This window comes from Coturnix japonica, chromosome 1 (assembly GCF_001577835.2).
Source record: "Coturnix japonica isolate 7356 chromosome 1, Coturnix japonica 2.1, whole genome shotgun sequence".
Taxonomy (NCBI): Eukaryota; Metazoa; Chordata; class Aves; order Galliformes; family Phasianidae; genus Coturnix; species Coturnix japonica.
In genome coordinates, this window is record NC_029516.1 from 1227498 (window position 1) to 1245677 (window position 18180).

At 43.4% G+C, this 18180-nt stretch overlaps 1 protein-coding gene across 7 annotated transcripts in view; it reads right to left on the reverse strand.

Moving 5' to 3' along the window:
• The window catches only part of LOC107325293 (collagen alpha-1(VII) chain-like), an 86050-nt gene that overhangs the window by 6422 nt on the left and 61448 nt on the right, over positions 1-18180 (reverse strand). For 6 of the 7 annotated variants that reach the window (XM_032448635.1, XM_032448671.1, XM_032448711.1 and 3 more), the window contains 14 exons: positions 16499-16555; positions 16236-16307; positions 15144-15215; positions 14808-14843; positions 8888-8968; positions 8500-8553; positions 8121-8174; positions 7268-7330; positions 6785-6847; positions 5937-6053; positions 3536-3613; positions 3221-3274; positions 2003-2051; positions 905-943 (listed from right to left, as the gene is read on the reverse strand). In XM_032448635.1, coding sequence (XP_032304526.1) covers positions 905-943; positions 2003-2051; positions 3221-3274; positions 3536-3613; positions 5937-6053; positions 6785-6847; positions 7268-7330; positions 8121-8174; positions 8500-8553; positions 8888-8968; positions 14808-14843; positions 15144-15215; positions 16236-16307; positions 16499-16555 — 889 coding nt within the window. The remainder of the gene's footprint in view (positions 1-904; positions 944-2002; positions 2052-3220; positions 3275-3535; positions 3614-5936; positions 6054-6784; positions 6848-7267; positions 7331-8120; positions 8175-8499; positions 8554-8887; positions 8969-14807; positions 14844-15143; positions 15216-16235; positions 16308-16498; positions 16556-18180) is intronic. The other variant, XM_032448756.1, reaches the window with a different exon arrangement.

An 18180-nucleotide genomic window follows, 5' to 3' on the forward strand; every position in this document is an offset into this window, starting at 1 on the left:
TTGACCCATCTCTCTGTTTAGTAAGTAAGTCCCTGGCTTTATGAAATGCTCTGCTTTCATATACTGTGAAACTATGTGCCACGAAGGCTAAAAACAACGACAGCAAAACAGTTATGGAGGAAAAATTAAAGGAAATCAATTCCTGGAGAAGATAATTTCATTTTAGAGGCAAACTGCTGCTCATCCTTTGATTATGCCTGTTTCAAACACTGAACAGGTAGGAAAAGACTAACTGCAGAGGCTGCAAGAAGAGTGTCTGGTGCCATCCAAGTCAGTAAAGTCCTTGTGTTACAAAGACCCCAAACATCCCATGATGACATACAGAGCATAAGATACATCCATGCATACCTTATCTGGGGCTGGATGCATCACCTTGGGCACTGCCCACCCAGAAAGTGACTTTTTTAAGTGTTGTTTAATTCAGCACAGAGGATGAGCCCTTGGCCAAATGTTTGAGTTGGACTCCATGATCCTTATAGGTCCCTTCCAACTTGGGATATTCTATGAGTCTATGATTCTTGGGATATTCTATGAGTCTATGAGTATATGAATGAGGGGTCTCCTATATATCATCAGATTAACCAAATGACATGGACCATAAGAAATAGGTTTCCATAGCAGGAGATGGAATGTTGTATTTTGTCTTAAGAGTACAGGGTGGAAGTTGGTGACCTCTTGGATTCCCTCTTAAACCTGTTTCTTTATATTTCCCTCAAGAAATAGCCTCCCTAAAAGCTGGGACCTACAAACATTCAGTGATCCCGGCTCATTTTCCATGCTGAAACTCAGAAAAAGGCATTTATTCTTAATGGCATCATTTCACTCAGCCTAGGGGGTAAGGAGAAACATCCTTCAAGACAATGCACATTCCTATGTGTTTCTATGTGGATATCAACAGACTTACCCCTTTCCATAAGCATCCTTCCCAGCTCATCTCCACAGTCTGCAAACAGAAGATAGGGCAGAGTTTGTTTGCTGCTTCTTATTTATTTGTTTATTTATTTGTTGGCCATTGGAAAGATGTTCTTTTTTTCTTCTTTTCTTTATTAAATGTAATGATTATTGTTATAGGCAGCACATGCTTCCATAGGTTATATCCGATTTCTACCCCTTAAGACATTCAAATGCTTCCTAATGTCTAATGTCAGAAACAAGTGTGCCTAATGTCAGAAACAAGTGTGACTCCATCTTTATCATCTCGGCAAGTGCACTGGTGATCTCCAATCCTCTTTGGCCATAGGAATGCTCGAGGGAGTCGGGCAGCTCTGCTGGACCTTTGCAGGGCAAGGAATCAAAGACCACAAAAGACTAAAGCCTTTATGATGTGGGGGTTTTGGAGTCAAAAAATCCCCAAGCATGGTTTTCCTCGCTATTTTTTTTTTGTTGTTGTTACCTTTGTGTTCCTGGTTGACAGATATGGAACAGGCTGCCCAGGGAGGTGGTGGAGCCACTGTCCCTGGAGGTGCTCAAGATATGAGGAGATTTGGCACTGAGGGACATGGTTAGTGGGCAACATTGGTGTACAGTTAGACTGGATGATTTTAGAGATCTTTTCCAGCCTTAATGATTCCATGATTCTGCTTTCACTGAAGAGGTGTCAAGAAGTGCCACGAAGCAGAGAGGAATTAAAGTGTTGTTATCAAGCAAAATGCAGCTCCAAACTTTCCCCCGTGACCCAGAACCTTTCACCAATCAGTGGGGAAATGGAGATGAGTGGGGAGGAAAGCATTGCTGACAAAACCACTGGGAAGAAATGTGAAGACAGAGGGTTTAAAGGGAAAGAATTAAGAGTGTGTGTAGGAGGTCAGGGCTACAGCAGAGACTCTGCAGCCCAGAAGCCCACACTCATCTCCAAGCATAGCAAGGTGACGTGTCTCTGCTCACTGCTAATGGGGTGATATTTGCTGTGTCGAGCAAGCATGTGCTGCCACTCAAATTACTCCAATTTAGTTGCTGCCAGCAGTCAGAGCGACGGCCCCAAGCAGCTCACCAACTGACTTACCACATTGGCCTCTCATTTCGCTCCTGACCACCTCCTTCACCTCTTCCTCCTGTGTTTTAGGGAGAAAGAAGTGATTAACAGAGATTTCCTATCCCTGCTCCATCTCCCTCAGCTTTTTTTTTTCCCATTCTACTGGTGCAGCCTGGCTTTGAGCACTCTGCACAGTTTTGGGTGCCACAATAGAATAAAAACATGAAACAGCTGGTGAGCAACCAAAGGAGGGATATGAAAGTGGGGAAAGCTCTGGAGGGCAAGATGCATGAGGAGTGGCTGAGGTCCCTTGGCTTGTTTGGCCCAGAGCAGGAGTGCTTGGACACCACGCTCAGACATAGGGCTTAGGTAGTCTTCTGTGGAGTCAAGGTTGTACTTAATGATCCTTGTGAGTCCCTTCCAAGTGGGGATATTCTATGATTATGTCCCAGCCATACTTCTCTTCATAGAATCACAGAATCATTAAGGTTGGAAAAGACCATTAAGATCATCCAGTCTAACCATCAACCCATTTTTACCATAAGCGTGGTGAGGCACTGGAAGGTGTTACTAAGAGGTGTGTGGATGCCCCATACTTGGATTCATTCAAGGTCAGAGTGGACCAGGCTCTGAGCACCTGATTGAGATGTAGATGTTTCTTTTCATTGCAGGAGAGTTGGACTAGATGCCCTCTGAAAGTCCCTTCCAACTCAACTTGTTCTATGATTCTGTGAGTTTAAGTTGAGCATCCTCCATGTCCAGTGGTAGGCATCCTAGTGTAACTTTGTATGATAAGATCACTGTCTTTTAAGGGTGGCAAGTCTTGGGGCATTTGTTGTGTAGAAAGCGCAGCTTAACTCAGTATCCCATTCATAGGACACCCTTGCCATTAACACCTGCTCTAAAATTAATACTGCCAGACATCTACACACTAAAAAGATGCAAATACAGTGTGGTATCAACCATATCTGCCAAGAATGAGTTTGAAACATCATGGTAAGGATGGAAGAGAAGACATATACCCCAAACTCTGGGTCATAGTTTACTGCCTAGCACATTGCTCCTGCCTCAGCTCATACACATCTGATATCTCTGGGTAAAGGCCAACACTCTAATTTCCCAGATGTTCTCTGCATTAATTTGTTTCTCATCATTTCCCTCCTCCTTTACGCCTCTTAGGGGCATTTGGCCCCATTTTTTCTATTCAGCCCTGTGTAATAGGATGTCATCTTAGATTAAAGTACTCACAGAAAGACCAGGATCTCCCTTTTCTCCTTTCTGACCAGCTGGACCATTTTCACCCTGTTAAAAACACTTAAGTCATTACAAAAGCTCAGTAGATTGAACTTTAAACGCTTCAAGAATAAGTGCACCTTAGAAAGGAAAGGATGCTCTAGAAATGGAGATGGGGAAAAAATGCTCACGTGTTTTCCCATAAATTTAAGGTTTATCAGTGAGCAGGAAGGTACGGTCTCATCCACATGCAGTGAAACAAAGTGTATATCAGAGGGCTGGTGCAGGCTCCCTCACCAGGACACAAGGATGGTTCATCCTCATACTGACCATTACTCCTTTTTGCCCATCCATGCCTGGAGGACCTCTGAGGCAGATCTGAGGTCTTCCCCTTCTCCCTCGTGGACCCTAGAGAAAATGAGAACAGCTCCATTAATAGTACTGGGACAACCTATGGAGACTTGGGGTATTTCCCCTAAAGCTTTACATGGGTATTAGTAGCCCTCTGGATCTCCAAACAGATCAGATGTGATGAAACAGAGCCCTGGACTTTGAGCCATCTGCCCCACGTGGGCAACCACAAGGATCTCCTTACAGTCACACCCTTCAGAAAGGGCAGATGCTATGAGGCAGAAGTTTTCCTTCTCCAGATCTTTGTTCAGCACTAATTTAATAATCAGAGTCTCAGCAGGAGGAGAAGGACATGCAGAATAAGATAACACCCTCCCACATTAGAAATGGTTCAAACCCAGGGACTTTCTCTTTTTACTTAGGGAAAAGACAAGTAGAAGTGTGGGTGTAGAAAGCAGCACCTCACAGTTAATCTCGTTAATCAATGTCTAAATGAAAGTCATTTATTATCTCATGCATGGCTTTCTAAGCATGCAGTGCTTGTAAATGCTAATCTAAAAACTTCCATCCTTTTTAAACATACATGAAGGACTCTCATACTTTCGGCTGCTTCCTCCCTTGTGTGATTCTTTTCATACATTTTTCATGACAAGGTGCAGCCTGGGGAGCGAGGAAGAAAAGAACAACGGTCTGGGGCCGGATCTGGTCCTTACTTCAGTGTTCTAGAAGGGGGTTTCTATACCTTGCCACCCTAGGGGCAGTTTTTCCAATAATCACCCATGGTTTCATGATGAAACATGGTGTGGGATCCAGCTGTAGCTGCTGAGAAATGCTGGAGTCCCAAAGCTTCCTCTGTACTCAGATTGCTCTTAGTCAAGCCTTTATTTGATGTCATAGGACACAATACAGACGTTCAACCTGATCATCACTTCAACACGGACCTTAATTCCTCCATAGGACTTAAACCCCAGCACTGGGTATTCCTTGTGTTTTGGTTTCTAACTTTTTTGCCATTCGGTATGTGGTTTAGTGGGCTTTGTGTTGATGAGTTGATGGTTGGACTTGATGACCTTTGAGGTCTTTTCCAGCCTTAATGATTCGATGACAGAATGTTTACGTGTCCTCTACATACACACACACAAGGATTAAATTCTTAGATGCATTTTTATAAGGACACATCACCCAATAGTGAGACATGTCACACCAAGTGAGGCTGGCACAAGTTAAAACAGGGCTATCTCTGAGATGGCTGAAATGATGTAGTTCATCTTTCAGGTAGTCACCCAACTTCAGCTTTTCTTTTGTTCTCTGTTCTTTCATGTTAATGTATATATTCTTTTGTCCAAGCCTAAAACTCAGCCAGTTCCATCACTTGAAAAAGGTATTTTCACTTTCAGTCCTTTTGTGCTTGAAAAGTTTTTTGTTACTTAATGGATGCTACCTAAGGGTGGGTGATTAGCATTAATCTCTAGTATTGTCCCTCTGCATTGTGTTGGCAGCAGCAAGACATCCTTCATTACCATAGAATCTGGATGCAGCATGTTCCTACTCATAAACAGCATTAGCATGTCTCATTTCCAAGTCTTTTTGTTACATTTCAAAAGATGCCTAGCATGTCTTGCATGCAGAGACACCAATAAGGAGTGGGCTTCAAATGGGTTCTGAAAGCCACTTGCTCCTTCTGAAGCCTGGGCATCCTGCTCCCTAGATAATTAGCAACAGGAGGGGTGCACTTGAGGCTAAATTGAAATTAGCAGCCTTCTTTCCTTCATTGAGAGGTCATGTCTTGCACTGCAGATAGGAAAAGTAGAGAGGAAAGGAAAAAATACTTCTGGGGATAAATACACCAAGAGATGAAGCAGGTTGACCAAGATCCCACAGAAAGATAGCAGATGTTGCAGCCATCCTCTGTCAGTTTGGGAGACCTCAGGAGCCAGTTTCTAAGCGGAGGATACGTATGGAATCACAGAATCATTAAGGTTGGAAAAGACTTCTAAGACCAAGTCCAACCATTGACCCACTCCCATCATGCCCACTAAACCATGCCCTCAAGTGCCTTATCTCCATGATTCTTAAACACAATAACTCCACCACATCCCTGGGCAGCCTGCATACATAGTGACATGGGGGGACACATCTGGTGCTCTGTGTCACATGAGGGTGTGAGATGCAACCACCTGGATGGCAATTGGAGAAGAGACTTCTAGCAGAGCTCTCCATGGAAGATAAATCCATGAGGTCTAGGGCAGCATCTAACTCCTCCTGATCTTGGAGGAGCATGGATGCATGTGGATCCTTACTGAAGTTGTTCTGTAAGCACTGATATATGGGTTCCTAGAGAGCACAGGTGACATGGCATTAAGGACCACTTGCTGCTCACCTGTGGTCCTGGTTTGCCCTGGGGCCCTTGAGGTCCATCTGGTCCAGCAGCTCCGACCTTTCCAGGCCATCCCATTTGTCCTTTGAAGCCTCCCAAACCAGGAACTCCTTTTGAACCCTAAGAATCAGCAGGAGAGAGCAATTCAGAGGTTTTTTATCAAGCACGGGTAAAAAACACCTGTGTCAGGTGTGTCAGGCCAATCAAATATTACCCAAATATTTTCATGGGCCTTGGCAATACGGTGAGATCATTTTGTTTTGCTTTCCACTTCAACCCTTCCAGAAAGCAACTCATTGCTTGGTGACATGGATGTTCCTCCCCTCTAGGATGATCCCCAACAACTTCTAATGCCAAACTCTCTTTAAATATGTAAGAAGATTCCTTTAATCTGTCTTTTCCCACTCCCATGTCCAGAGTGCCTAGGAAGCAGTAGTGTTATCCATTTTCTCTTCTCTTCAAGATGCCCAGCACCCTGTATAGGGTGGTGTTAAAATCATAGAACTATAGAATATCCCAAGTTGGGTCCATAAAGATAATCCAGTCCAAGTCATTGGGTTGAATAAACTCTGACAACTCATCCCACTTTAAAGGTCTAGGTATCTTTTCCTCATGCTAAGCATACACCCTCCTGGGGTTTCATGCATCAGCAGGAGGTGAATTTAAGAAGACCTCCTTTTCCTGCCCTTTCCACCTGCAGTCCCAGCCTCAGTGCTCCAGACAGTTGACATTTGACCACTGAAAAGGGTACGTATGATGCATAAAGTGCATAATATTGTTAACTCGACCTGATGGATGTGGGATTCATTCTTTCATAAATGGCAGCTCGATGCAGTGTGGCAAGCACTAACCTTTTCTCCTTTCTCCCCAGGAATCCCAAGGGCACCGTCATCACCTGGTACTCCTTGTTCACCCTGGAGGGAGCCAAGATAAAATTACTGCCAATGCAGACTTGTCATGGTTGCAGTTTTCTGAACAAACCATCTCTCCTTCACATTACAGTATTATTTATTAAGTGGAACACTCAGCCTGTGCACTAGTGGTACTCAAAGACACTGAGAGTAATCATGTTAAAAAGCCCCATTACTTATCATGTGCAGTAGTGCATGAGAAGCATCTGGGATGGGGTGGATGAACTTGGATGAGTTGAGTGAAGAGGTCTCTACCCCCAGATGTCCAAGAATTTTCACCCAGATATATGTCAGGCTATAGGATTAGATACAAAATAGCCCTGTTTATGCTTTAAAAAAGAAATAAGCACATTACACATGTTGTTTCCCAAAGGTTTTAGGCAACTTCTCATTTGCTGGTAGATGTGCAATTTTGGTATTCACCTTTGGTCCATATGGTCCATCTGATCCTGGGATTCCTGGCTTTCCAGGACTGCCAATTTCTCCCTATGGATGCAAAAGCAATGAATGGGCTGTAAGCACATACAACCTCTAAAACACTGGGACAACTAGCTCCAAAATGACAAGGTGAGTAAATGGTGCTGTGGAGGGTATGGAAATGATGATACTTCTGGTAGGAGAAACCCTAAATACAGGAAAATTCCTACTTCAGACTGACGTAGACTTTAGATTGCCCTGAATTCATAACCACTTACATGTAAGTAGGTGGGAAATTCACTGAACAGTACTTAATTTACCCAACAGGCCAAGGCAGATGAAGGAAAATATTAATAATAGAAATATATCCCCTTGGTACAGTCGTCAAGTGCTCCCTTACATCTTATTGAGCTTTTCAAAATCCTTCATAAAAAGACCATTAAAGGCCATTATCCCTGTTTATAGAGAAAGGACCATTGGTGCTGGCAATCAGAGCAATGTGCCTGGCAGTAATTGCAAATCAAGTCCAGGCAGTTGCTAAGCCACAGACCAGAAGGATATTTCAGAAGGAGTTCAGACTGTAAAAAGAAAAAGTGTCAATCCCCAGACTGTGACCACATATCGCTATGCTGCAGCCTTCAGCTTCAAGCCATAGAATCAAAGAATCATTAAGGTTGGAAAAGATCACTAAGATCATCTGGTCCAGCCACCAATCCATCGCCACCATGGAGAGGGTCTTCTCCTGCATGAGCTAGCGTATTTTCTTCAAGCACGGTGTTACCCTTGCAATGAGTAAGAATAGGAATCACTGCTGGAAATGAGGCTACCAGAGCAGGAGATAGAGTTATGCTGAGCTCACCTTGATGCCCTTGGCTCCTGGAGCACCAATGAGTCCTGGCAGCCCACGTAAGCCCTGGGGAGAAAGCAAATCATGGGAAGCCATTGATGTTGCATCAAGGTGAGGGCAAGTAGGATGAAAGCTGTGCACTTGGTTAGCCCTAATGCAAGAATGTCCCTGACCCACAGAACCACTCCCCAGTGTAGAGTCTGAGTTCTCTCTGCTTGTCCTAACCTTTGTTTCACAGGATGACAGAGTGGCTGAGGTTGGAAGGGACCTTTGGAGGTCATTTTATCCAACCACTCTGCTCAAACAGAGCCATAAAGAGATGGCTGTCCAGAACAACATCCAGACAGGTTTTTGAATATGGAAATTTCATAGGATCTCACCCAGCTCCTACCTTTGTTCCTTTCCGCCCAATGTCCCCAGCGATCCCAGGATCACCTTTTTCTCCCTAAAAATTAAAATAAAATAAAATAAAATAAAATAAAATAAAATAAAATAAAATAAAATAAAATAAAATAAAATAAACATATAATAAACATCCTGACAGGTTAAGAATGCAGCCCTGGTGATAGCATTACTTTGCATTTATACTTTTCTGGGTTAAATTAGAAAGTTTAGGCAGAACTTTCATCTCTCTTTTAGATAATGTTGTCCTGAACTATTGCTCCTTATTTCAGTAATGGCAAACTCAGGGTGCAGGAGGAGAAATGAGCTCCAGTTTGAGAAACATCAGGAGCATCTTTCTGCTTTCCAAACCAACCATGTCCTTTCCATCTACTCACTGGCTTCCCCTTCTGTCCCTGAAGACCTCTGTCACCTTTGGCTCCCTTGATTCCATTCTTCCCATTGAGGCCTGCTGTACCCTGCCAAAGAGGAGCACAATGAATTTCTGTGTTAACTTTTGCAAAGAGACCACAGAGTACAGCCATCAGGATGAAAGCTCAATAATAACAGCCTGAATAGCACATTCCAACAGTTGGAGATCAGAAGCCACCCTAATACTAGTACTGAGAGATGAGGCTTGGGTTAACAACCGTTCCCCATGGACCTGACAGCTACCAGCAAGTGCAACTCAGAAGCTGCCTATGTGGTTAAATTCAATGTGTGAGCAACCACTCTACTTGCTGAGTGCAGATCCATGCATGGGGTTGTTCACTGTTTCAGTTCAGATAACATCTCCCATCTGGGGATAAAAGAGATTCTCATCCAGCCCAAACATATGGACAATATAGGACAGGGGTACTCCACCATGAAAACACAGTTTTGCTATGGCCCATGAGCTATTCTGCAGCTTAGCTCAGCCTGGGACATATAAGATTTCTTCAAATCCCTTCCCAACCCTGGTTGCCCTTTATATTTTGGAGTAAAGGAAGTATTTGAGAACAGACCACATGCTTTTCCATGTCTCTGTTGGTCATGTCTGGACTGGGTAAAGTCCATGCTCCTCAAGCCCTGCCTGTATGATCTGGCCTGAATATCTCATGCATGCTCTTTATTTACTGGTAACTATTTATTGAAACAATCAATATGAAGCTCTTGCTGAGGAAGTAAATGGACTATAAAAAGCACAACTAATTAGAATTTCTGTTTGTTAGGACAGATTGCATGTTTGGAGGGTAATAAACCTTTTGGTTTAATGGTTAAATCTCAAGAGCCCAGGATACCTTCAATTGCCTGGCATTTTTCAGATTGCTCTGAACTAGGTACAGATCCATCTGGCTAGGGATTTATATATATACACCTGTACCCAAGGGGATGGGCTAAGGCTTGTTCTTGAATACTGCCCGATCCTGAAGGAACTTGACACTAGTTATCAACTTCCCAATTAGCTCTAATAGCCCGCTCAGCACCTGAATTTATTAATCCATAGGGGCTTCTGTGTCAAAGTGAGTCCTTTCTGTCTTTTCCTGTGCTTCCCCCTCCTTCCTGACTCTAACTCATAGCCCTTCTGTAAGACTGCAAGGTGCTTCTTGCCTTGAACCTGAATAGAGCCCAGATGGCTTTTGCAAGAGTAAAGTTCAGAATGTGTGCTATTAAGTAGAAGAGTAGATGGTCTCAGGTGTGCCTACTCCAGTAAACCATAGAATCATTAAGGCTGGAAAAGACCTCTAAGATCATCAGATCCAACCATCAAACCATCCCCACCATGCCCACTAAGCCATGTCCCTCAGAGCCAAATCTCCTCATATCTGAACACCTTCATGGATGGTGACTCTCCTTGGCCATCCTCTTCCAATACATTATCATTCTTTCAGAGAAGAAATTGCCCCTTGTAACCAACCTGAACATCCCCAGCTGGGAAGAGTTAAGAAGGAAGAGGATTTAAAAATAAGAATGAGAAGAAAATGTTCATGCACTCACTGAGCAAGGGAAACAAGATGAAATTTGTTAGCTGAGATTTACATTCTGTGTTTTCCCAGGGCAAATAAAGGCCGGGCAATAAAAGCTAGTAAAATGGTAGTTTAAAGGTAATTACTGGTGGACTACTGGAAATGGCTTTTGCTGTTTGGTTCTGTTATTAAAGTGTTGCTGGAACAGGCTTCATTTAACTATAGAGACGCCAGGTTGCACGAAGGCATGGCAACACAGAAGCTTAGTCATAAGTCCTGACGCAAAGATGACTTTGAGCTGAGGTTCTCTGCATAAATTCCTGCAACGATTTGGGCTGGAGCCAGGGAGGAGCCTGTGTCGTCACCAGGCTCATCGTCTCCATTCAGATGAGCTGGGAAATTAGCTGGGTCACCCTTGGAAAGCATCAAATCCATCCGCAGGATTGCACTGCAACCCGAAAAGATCAATCCGAAGCAGCAGGGAAGACATATCAAACGACTAATGCATTTCCAAACCATGATATAGGCCAGCCACGTTCAGTCTAGGCATAGGGGAGAGCAGTGCTGTGCAGTGCAGAATCAAGTGATGGCAAAAAACTGGATGCATTTTGGTACACTGGCTAAACACAGAGAAGAATATGCAGCTGTTCTTTCCATTTCGATAAAGGAGTTTGAAAACAGGTTTCAAGATTGCAAAAAAGAAAAAAAAAATCATAAATATACATTTATGACACCATTTTTAGTTGATATCAATACAAGACCTGCAAGACTTGGAAGGTAAAGTGTTGCAATCAGATATTCAACTCAAAAAATCTGATCATGTCTCTTTATCACTTCCATACCAGAGGGAAACATCCCTCGCTTCACAGTCATGCCTTATTCATGTGCACATTGCTGAAAAGCAGGGGCATTTGTGATCAGTTGTCAAGGATGAAGTGCAGGAAAAGTGAAATTCCATCAAAAAAAAAAAAAAATAAATCCCTGCTCCGAAAGTAATGCCTCCTGTTTTTATTAAGTTGGCCCTTAATGGCTGAGGCAGATGTTGGCGGTATGTTAGTAGAGGTTGAACCTTCCCACCAATATCCTCTCACATTTTTTGTTGCTGTGTGACAGGTGGCAACACAGGGGCACATAAAGTCACCTGATGTGGAAGTCCGTATGAAACAAAGCTGTATCACTGAATTCATCCACGTGGAAGAAAATTGCACCCACTGATATTCACTGACACTTGCTGAGTGTTTATGGAAACCAAAGAGTGGGTGTTGCAAGGTGAGGCAGCGGGTGGTGCATTTAAACTGTGGCAGCAGTGGTTTGCAGCTGAGAATTTGCTCTATCAAACAGTGCTGCTGTGCCCTCTTGTAGTCTCCATGGAAATAATTACGAGGCATTACTTTCAGAGCAACTTATGTGTATGGGGCCCAAGGCCCAAGCAAGCCAAAAAGTTGGAGACTTGTGGCATAGGCTATTACCTTTGCTAAAACTTTTCCCACCTCCTGGGCTCCAGTGCTGGATATTTGATGGGAAGATACATCTGAAGGAGGTGGGAGTCTCAAGGCGAGAGTTCTAAATGTGTTTTTACCCATTCCCTGCTGTATTTTGTGCCTAGATGCCAATTTATTTAGGCGAAGATTTCCACCTGTGTCTAGAAGGTCTGTCTGACCAAGTTCCTGACTACCTTGGACTTTCCAGAAATGCTCATGGCACCCTCTTTGGCCAAAATAATTTCAGTTAATGGCTTTTCCCACTCTAAGTGGGAAGTCAGAGGCACCTTTTGTCCTAGGATGGATTTCCACACCTCACCTTTTTTCAGCTCTGGCTTGAAATGACCCACTGGTTAGCAGGCAGGAGAACTGAGCTTCCAAGTGGGTTCACCATCTGGGCTTTCAAATGGATTCGTGCTGCCATTAGAGGGAGGTAGGGCTCTCATGTTGGTTCCCTGAATAGCTTTTCTATAGCTTTATCTGCTTTAAGAGCTCTAGTGCTTTTATGTTGTTTGATAAAGTCAAATTCATGTTGGGTATTATCAAATCTAGCATAGTCTTGAGTTCGAGAGCCTTGGCTGTAACGTAATGAAGTTCTCTGCATAACGTAATGAGGTTTTCTGCAAAAATTCCTGCATAGATTTGGGCTGGAGCCAGGGATGAACCTGGGTCAACAGCGCTTTAGCTTCCTCAGATATATGACAAGGATCCAAGGACTGCTGGGCAGCTATAGAGCTCAGTTCTCAAGAGGACATGAAGAATATCTCTGAGACCCTATTTGTAAAGCTAGTGAGGAGGACTGCAATCCAGGACAGAGAAGACCTAGGAACGTGTAATTGTAGACACAAAATTGTAAACACAATTGTGAACACAAAATAGGGAGTAGTAGCAAGAAATGGGGAGAAGAGTATTCATAATACAGCTTTAGGGAGAGTAATGGGTTAATCTGCTAGAATTTTAATGCATGAAGGATGAGATATATAGAAGAGGAGTTGGAAGCCTTAATACATAATCAGGATTGCACTTTAATAGGCATAACACAGACTAGAACATTAATATCAAAGGGTGAAGCAGGGCAAGAATATAAATGTAAGTTTGTAGTGCTTTTAGAAAAGAAAGGAAAAAGGAAGTGTCTTGAATACCAAGAATGCACTCATTTGCCTTGAGATCAGTTATAAAGTCACCTAAATCCATTCAGATTCTCTGGGCGATGATTATAGGGAGGGGATACAAATGTTGTCACTTGGTTGGGAAGTCCTATAGACCACCAAATCAAAAAGTTAATTGGATGAGTACAAGCTGGTTTACAAGAGTGATTTGTGGCCATGCTGGAACTTTAGTCTCCTCAGATATCAGCCAGGAGGGAATTCAGTAGGATGGAAAGCAATTGGCGAGTTTTTGCAGTGAGTTGGTGGTAATTTGTAGATACAATTGATGGAATTAGAGGGGGCTGAAGGAAAATGAAGACAGTGAGATATTACAACTGAGGCTTTGCATAAAAGAGATTGGGTACAGGAAGAGTGGATCAAGTCATGTCTGCCTTGAAGAAAAGGGAAAGAGAAGACTAGAGCAATGATAGATGAAGCAGCCTAAACACCCGTCTCCTTTAACATGGAAGAAAACAATCAAAGGATCTGTGAACACTTTGAAGACAAAGTGAGACACCGTCAACCTGGTTTTGTGGAGAACAAGTCACATCAGGATGTCGTGTCCTACCACGGGTGTCTGAAATAGACATGAGTCATGGTCTGAGAGTACCCTAAAGCTCTCTATTAAATAGTCTCAGTCCAGCGTGCTCGGATGCGGATAGTGAACACAGCAGACATTTAACCTGAGGTCAGATGAATTTCATCCAGGCTGTCGTATATCATGGCTCCTCTGTCACAGCCTGGGCTTTGATGTGAGAGTTGCAATTTTAGAAATTTAATGAAACAACAAAACCAAGCATAGTGCTCTTAGTCCAGCTCCAAGCACAGTAGGGATAGCAGGGATAGCATTCCCTGCACCAGCAAAATCACCAAATATTTTCCACAGAAGGATTACTTAGCTTTCCTCGGATAATGATTAACAAGATGCCAATTTCTGGCCATTAATTATATCATGAATTGATCCTTATGGGTTCTGGTAGAAAACTGCACATTTCCCAGCCACAAGTTGGTCAAGATGGTGGATTCCCACTGGAATTCAATTGAACTACCTTTTGCTGCTCCACAAACGTCTTTATTCACCCCCTGCATTGCCAAATTTTACTGCTAACAGTTGTCATTTATGGGTTCAGAGGATCACAGGGAAGCAGTTTCAAAACTGTATTCAATCCAGTGTCTACACATGGTGATCAGAGAATCATAGAGTGGCTTGGTTTGGAACAGACCTCAAAGATCACCTAATACCAACCCCCAGTGATGAGGGGTACAGCATAGTGATGTCTCATGTCATCCTCATTGCTCTGGTAAAGTGCTCATCAGTTGCTTGCAATCAAGCAGAGGTGGAAATATTTAATTGAATGAAGGCATTTTTCTAAGTGAGTAATTACCAGTTTGGATCATGAGCTCTTAAATACTACACAACTATTACAAGTAATCAGCTGAGCAATGTCATCTGCTCACGTCTGGAAATGCCCCTGGAAATGCTAAAGGCATTAAAAATAATAAGTAGATGCATATTTCATGTGTCTCCTGATGGAAAACACAACGTCCTATTACAACTTACCTTTGGCTTTGGTCCCTCTTGCCCAAGGCTGATTTTCCAGCAAAACCTCTCTGAATGTGGACTTTGTGGAAAGGCATTGAGCCAACATCACCTCGCCTCCCCCATGACCCACACATGTGGCCACAGGGGGAGATGCCAGCCCAGCTATGTGCCCAAAGACATAGAAACATGCTCCAACTCACGGCAGAGCCCAGCAGGCCTGGTTCTCCTGGCTCCCCCTGAAAGGAAAGTGATGATGAGTAACAATGGGAAAGTGCTGCACTTCCTCTGGAACTGGGGATTGCCATAGGACTTAACCTACAGCAGATGGAAGGGGCAGATAGGATCCCTTAAACATCTCAGATGGGCAACTGACAATGGAGTTCTACGTTGTTGGTAGCTCCACAACATTTAAATCAGCAGTTTCAAAGGAATCATGCAGTCAATCATAGAATGATTGATAGAATGTGATAGAATGTGTGATTTTATGGTTTAGTCCCTAGAGAGGATACCTTAAGATAGGTGCTGGGTGTACTTACCTTCTGTCCCACTGGTCCTCTTGTTCCAAAAAGCCCCATGGCTCCCTTGGAGCCAGCTTCACCTCTGATTCCCTAAAATTATAGAATACCTGTCAAATACATTCTAAATACATCATGCTCTTGAAGAGGCCCCTCCTGAGAAAGAACCTGTGAAGACAGAAGAGTGAAGAACAACAGGAATCATTTCTATAGCAGGCTTGACCTCCAAGGACCTCAAAGATCTTTATGGCAGCCAGTGCCAGGGAAGGAAGCCATCGACTTCAGAAACCTCATAGCTCTGTCCTGAAAGAGAATTAGTGCCCAGTGATGGGGACTGAAGGAAAATCAGCAGAGAAGGGTTTAAAGAAGTTTCCCCTTTGCTAACGCTGAAGTACAAAACCCTGGTTGAACTGCTTGTGGTGGAGATACTACTTTGGTGCTCCATCTAAAGACACTCAGATATTCAGCCAAAAGGTGCTGTTGCTTTAGGAGACACATTATTATTATTATTATTATTATTATTATTATTATTATTATTATTATTATTATTATTATTACTACTAATACTACTATTATTAAATAAGAGAGCAGTCTGACAGATACTGTGTGTGGGACTTCATCTGACAAGAACACTAGTATCACCCATGGGACCTTCTCCACTTTTACAGACACTGGGGACCTAATCAGGGATGCTGCTGTTGTAGACACTTATATTTATTCTGCACCGCGTCAGACTTTTAGAACAAAACCTATTAACATGATACAAAAATAGGGATGATTGGTACATGGAGATTTAATTCATGACTCAGTCTGAGAGTGGGAGAGTTATGTGATTCCTTTCAGTGGAGTGATGGGTTGAGACCTGACACCTCCACAGGTGTCAAGGCTCAAGTCCAACCCCAGCCCATCCCCACCACGTCTCTTAGTGCCACATCTCCGTGTTTCTTGAACACCTCCAGGGATGGTGACTCCACCACCTCCCTGGGCAGCCTGTGCCAATGTGTTACCACTTTCTGAGCTTCAGGGTTTCAAGCAGCATGTCCAGCTCTTGGAGAGAGAAGAAATGGGACTGTTCCAGTGTTATATGTCTCTGTCACATTGGGAAGTTGATACCTTTTCTCCTGCAGGACCATCCTCTCCCTTCTCGCCTTTGTCTCCATCAAAACCTGGCAGGCCTTGTTCACCCTGAATGATAGGACAGAAATTAGTGGGGTTGCACCTCTCTCAAGGAAGTACCCAGCTCTCAGTCAGTGGCTTTGGACCAAAGAACTGGTTTGCAATGGATACCCAAGCTGTTCCCCTTGCTGAATCACAATAATAGTAAAACTTATAGAATATCCTGAGTTGGAAAAGGCTTATAAGGGTCATCAACTTACAGGATCTCCTTTACTGCCTTTGTAGCCTTGGGGTCCAAAACCAGTCATGGTCTCACCCTAGAGAAAGGAGATACAGAAGAGATGTAGATAACAAGTGGTACCTGAATTCATGGCTCCTATTGAATAGAACCACATTTCCTATGATGGGAAAAACAGCAAAAGGGTAACAAACATCTGCAGTGAAGGTGAGCATTTTCCAAACTGTGGCCCATACGGAAGGTATGGGTGAACAGTAATAAGTAAGTTTAATTTATTCTCAGTTAAAAGCTCGGTGATGGATATGCATGGAAGATGATAAGTTATGAATTTTGACAGTGACCTCTTGCTTAAGAAAATTTGGGGCCCAATGGCACATGTCACAGAGAGAAATGGAGCTGTGCATGGGAAAGTGGAACTCTGAGGTTCAGTTCCCAATCTGAAGCCACCAGTGGTAGGACAGGTCTGAATCTGACACGGTGGCTTGTCACCTTCATCACCGTATATCACCTGGGATGTCAAGGTTTGCATCTCCTCCCACATGCAGGACCCGGTTGTAGGCTCATGGTGCCCTGATTAATGGACGTGCAGTTGGAGCTGAGGTTGGCGAGTGGTACTTATGGCACCCATCAGAGCTAGGCTTTTTTACATCAGAAACATTGATTCTGCAAGTCAGGGCACTGTGACCAGCTGACAAATACATGCTTCTAATATGCTTCTGCCCCAAAAGGAGCCCAGGGAGTACTACTAGCATCCTTGGGGGACCCTGAAAGTCCACACAGAAACAAGGAGGACAGGCACAGATGCAGCAAGGCATGGGTTCTGGAGGCAGGACAGACCTGGTAGGGAGGGTGATCTCCTATTACAGAGACAGAAGGGAGCACCTTTCCCCTGTGGAAGATTTTTACATCTGATTTGGACGCTGAGTGCAGCCTGCAGTTAGTATTTTGCTATTGTTATTAGCAGCTCACTGCACTGATTTATTCATCTTTTTTTTTGCCTCTGAAAGATAAAATAACCCCTTACAGGCTGGTAATTCTCCTTGCTAGTCCCTTTTGGCAGTTGTAGCCTATTTGATACCCATCTCTGTTCAGGGAGACTGTGCTTTGCTGCTAGACTCTTAACAAACACCCATGAATCAACATCCCCCGGAATTTGACCATCTTTTGCAGTTTATACAATGATCACTATCAGATCCTGCTCCAAGTCTATCTTCATATACTTCCTGCTTTCTTGCTTTTGAGAGTCTGTAATGGAGATGGGATGGGGCTCGATCAGTTTTGCAGACAAAAGGGAGCACAAAGATTCTGTAGTTTAAACCAATGCACAGCACAGGCCCTGAAAAGCACACAGTTCCAATTCTATTGATGGAGAGAGAGTTATAAAATAATCAAACTGTAACCACGGGGAATGAATCTAAGCCAATCATCCCTCTCCCCCGGTTCTATCTCATACGCCTCTTTATATTTTATTAAGGTATTCTCTGGAAAATGCATTACACATTCCTTCAACTCGGAAAATGTTTTGGGGCCTCCTCACGAAGCAGATTAGGAGTTGATTTGTCTCTGGAGCAAGTCCCTTTTGAAAGCAGCCTCCTCAGAGACAAATTGGCCCTAATCATTTAATGCCGCATGACTCAAAAGCGGAATCATCATGTAGGTTTTCAAAAACTCATTTTCTTACAAGCCACCTCAGTAAGGGAGGAA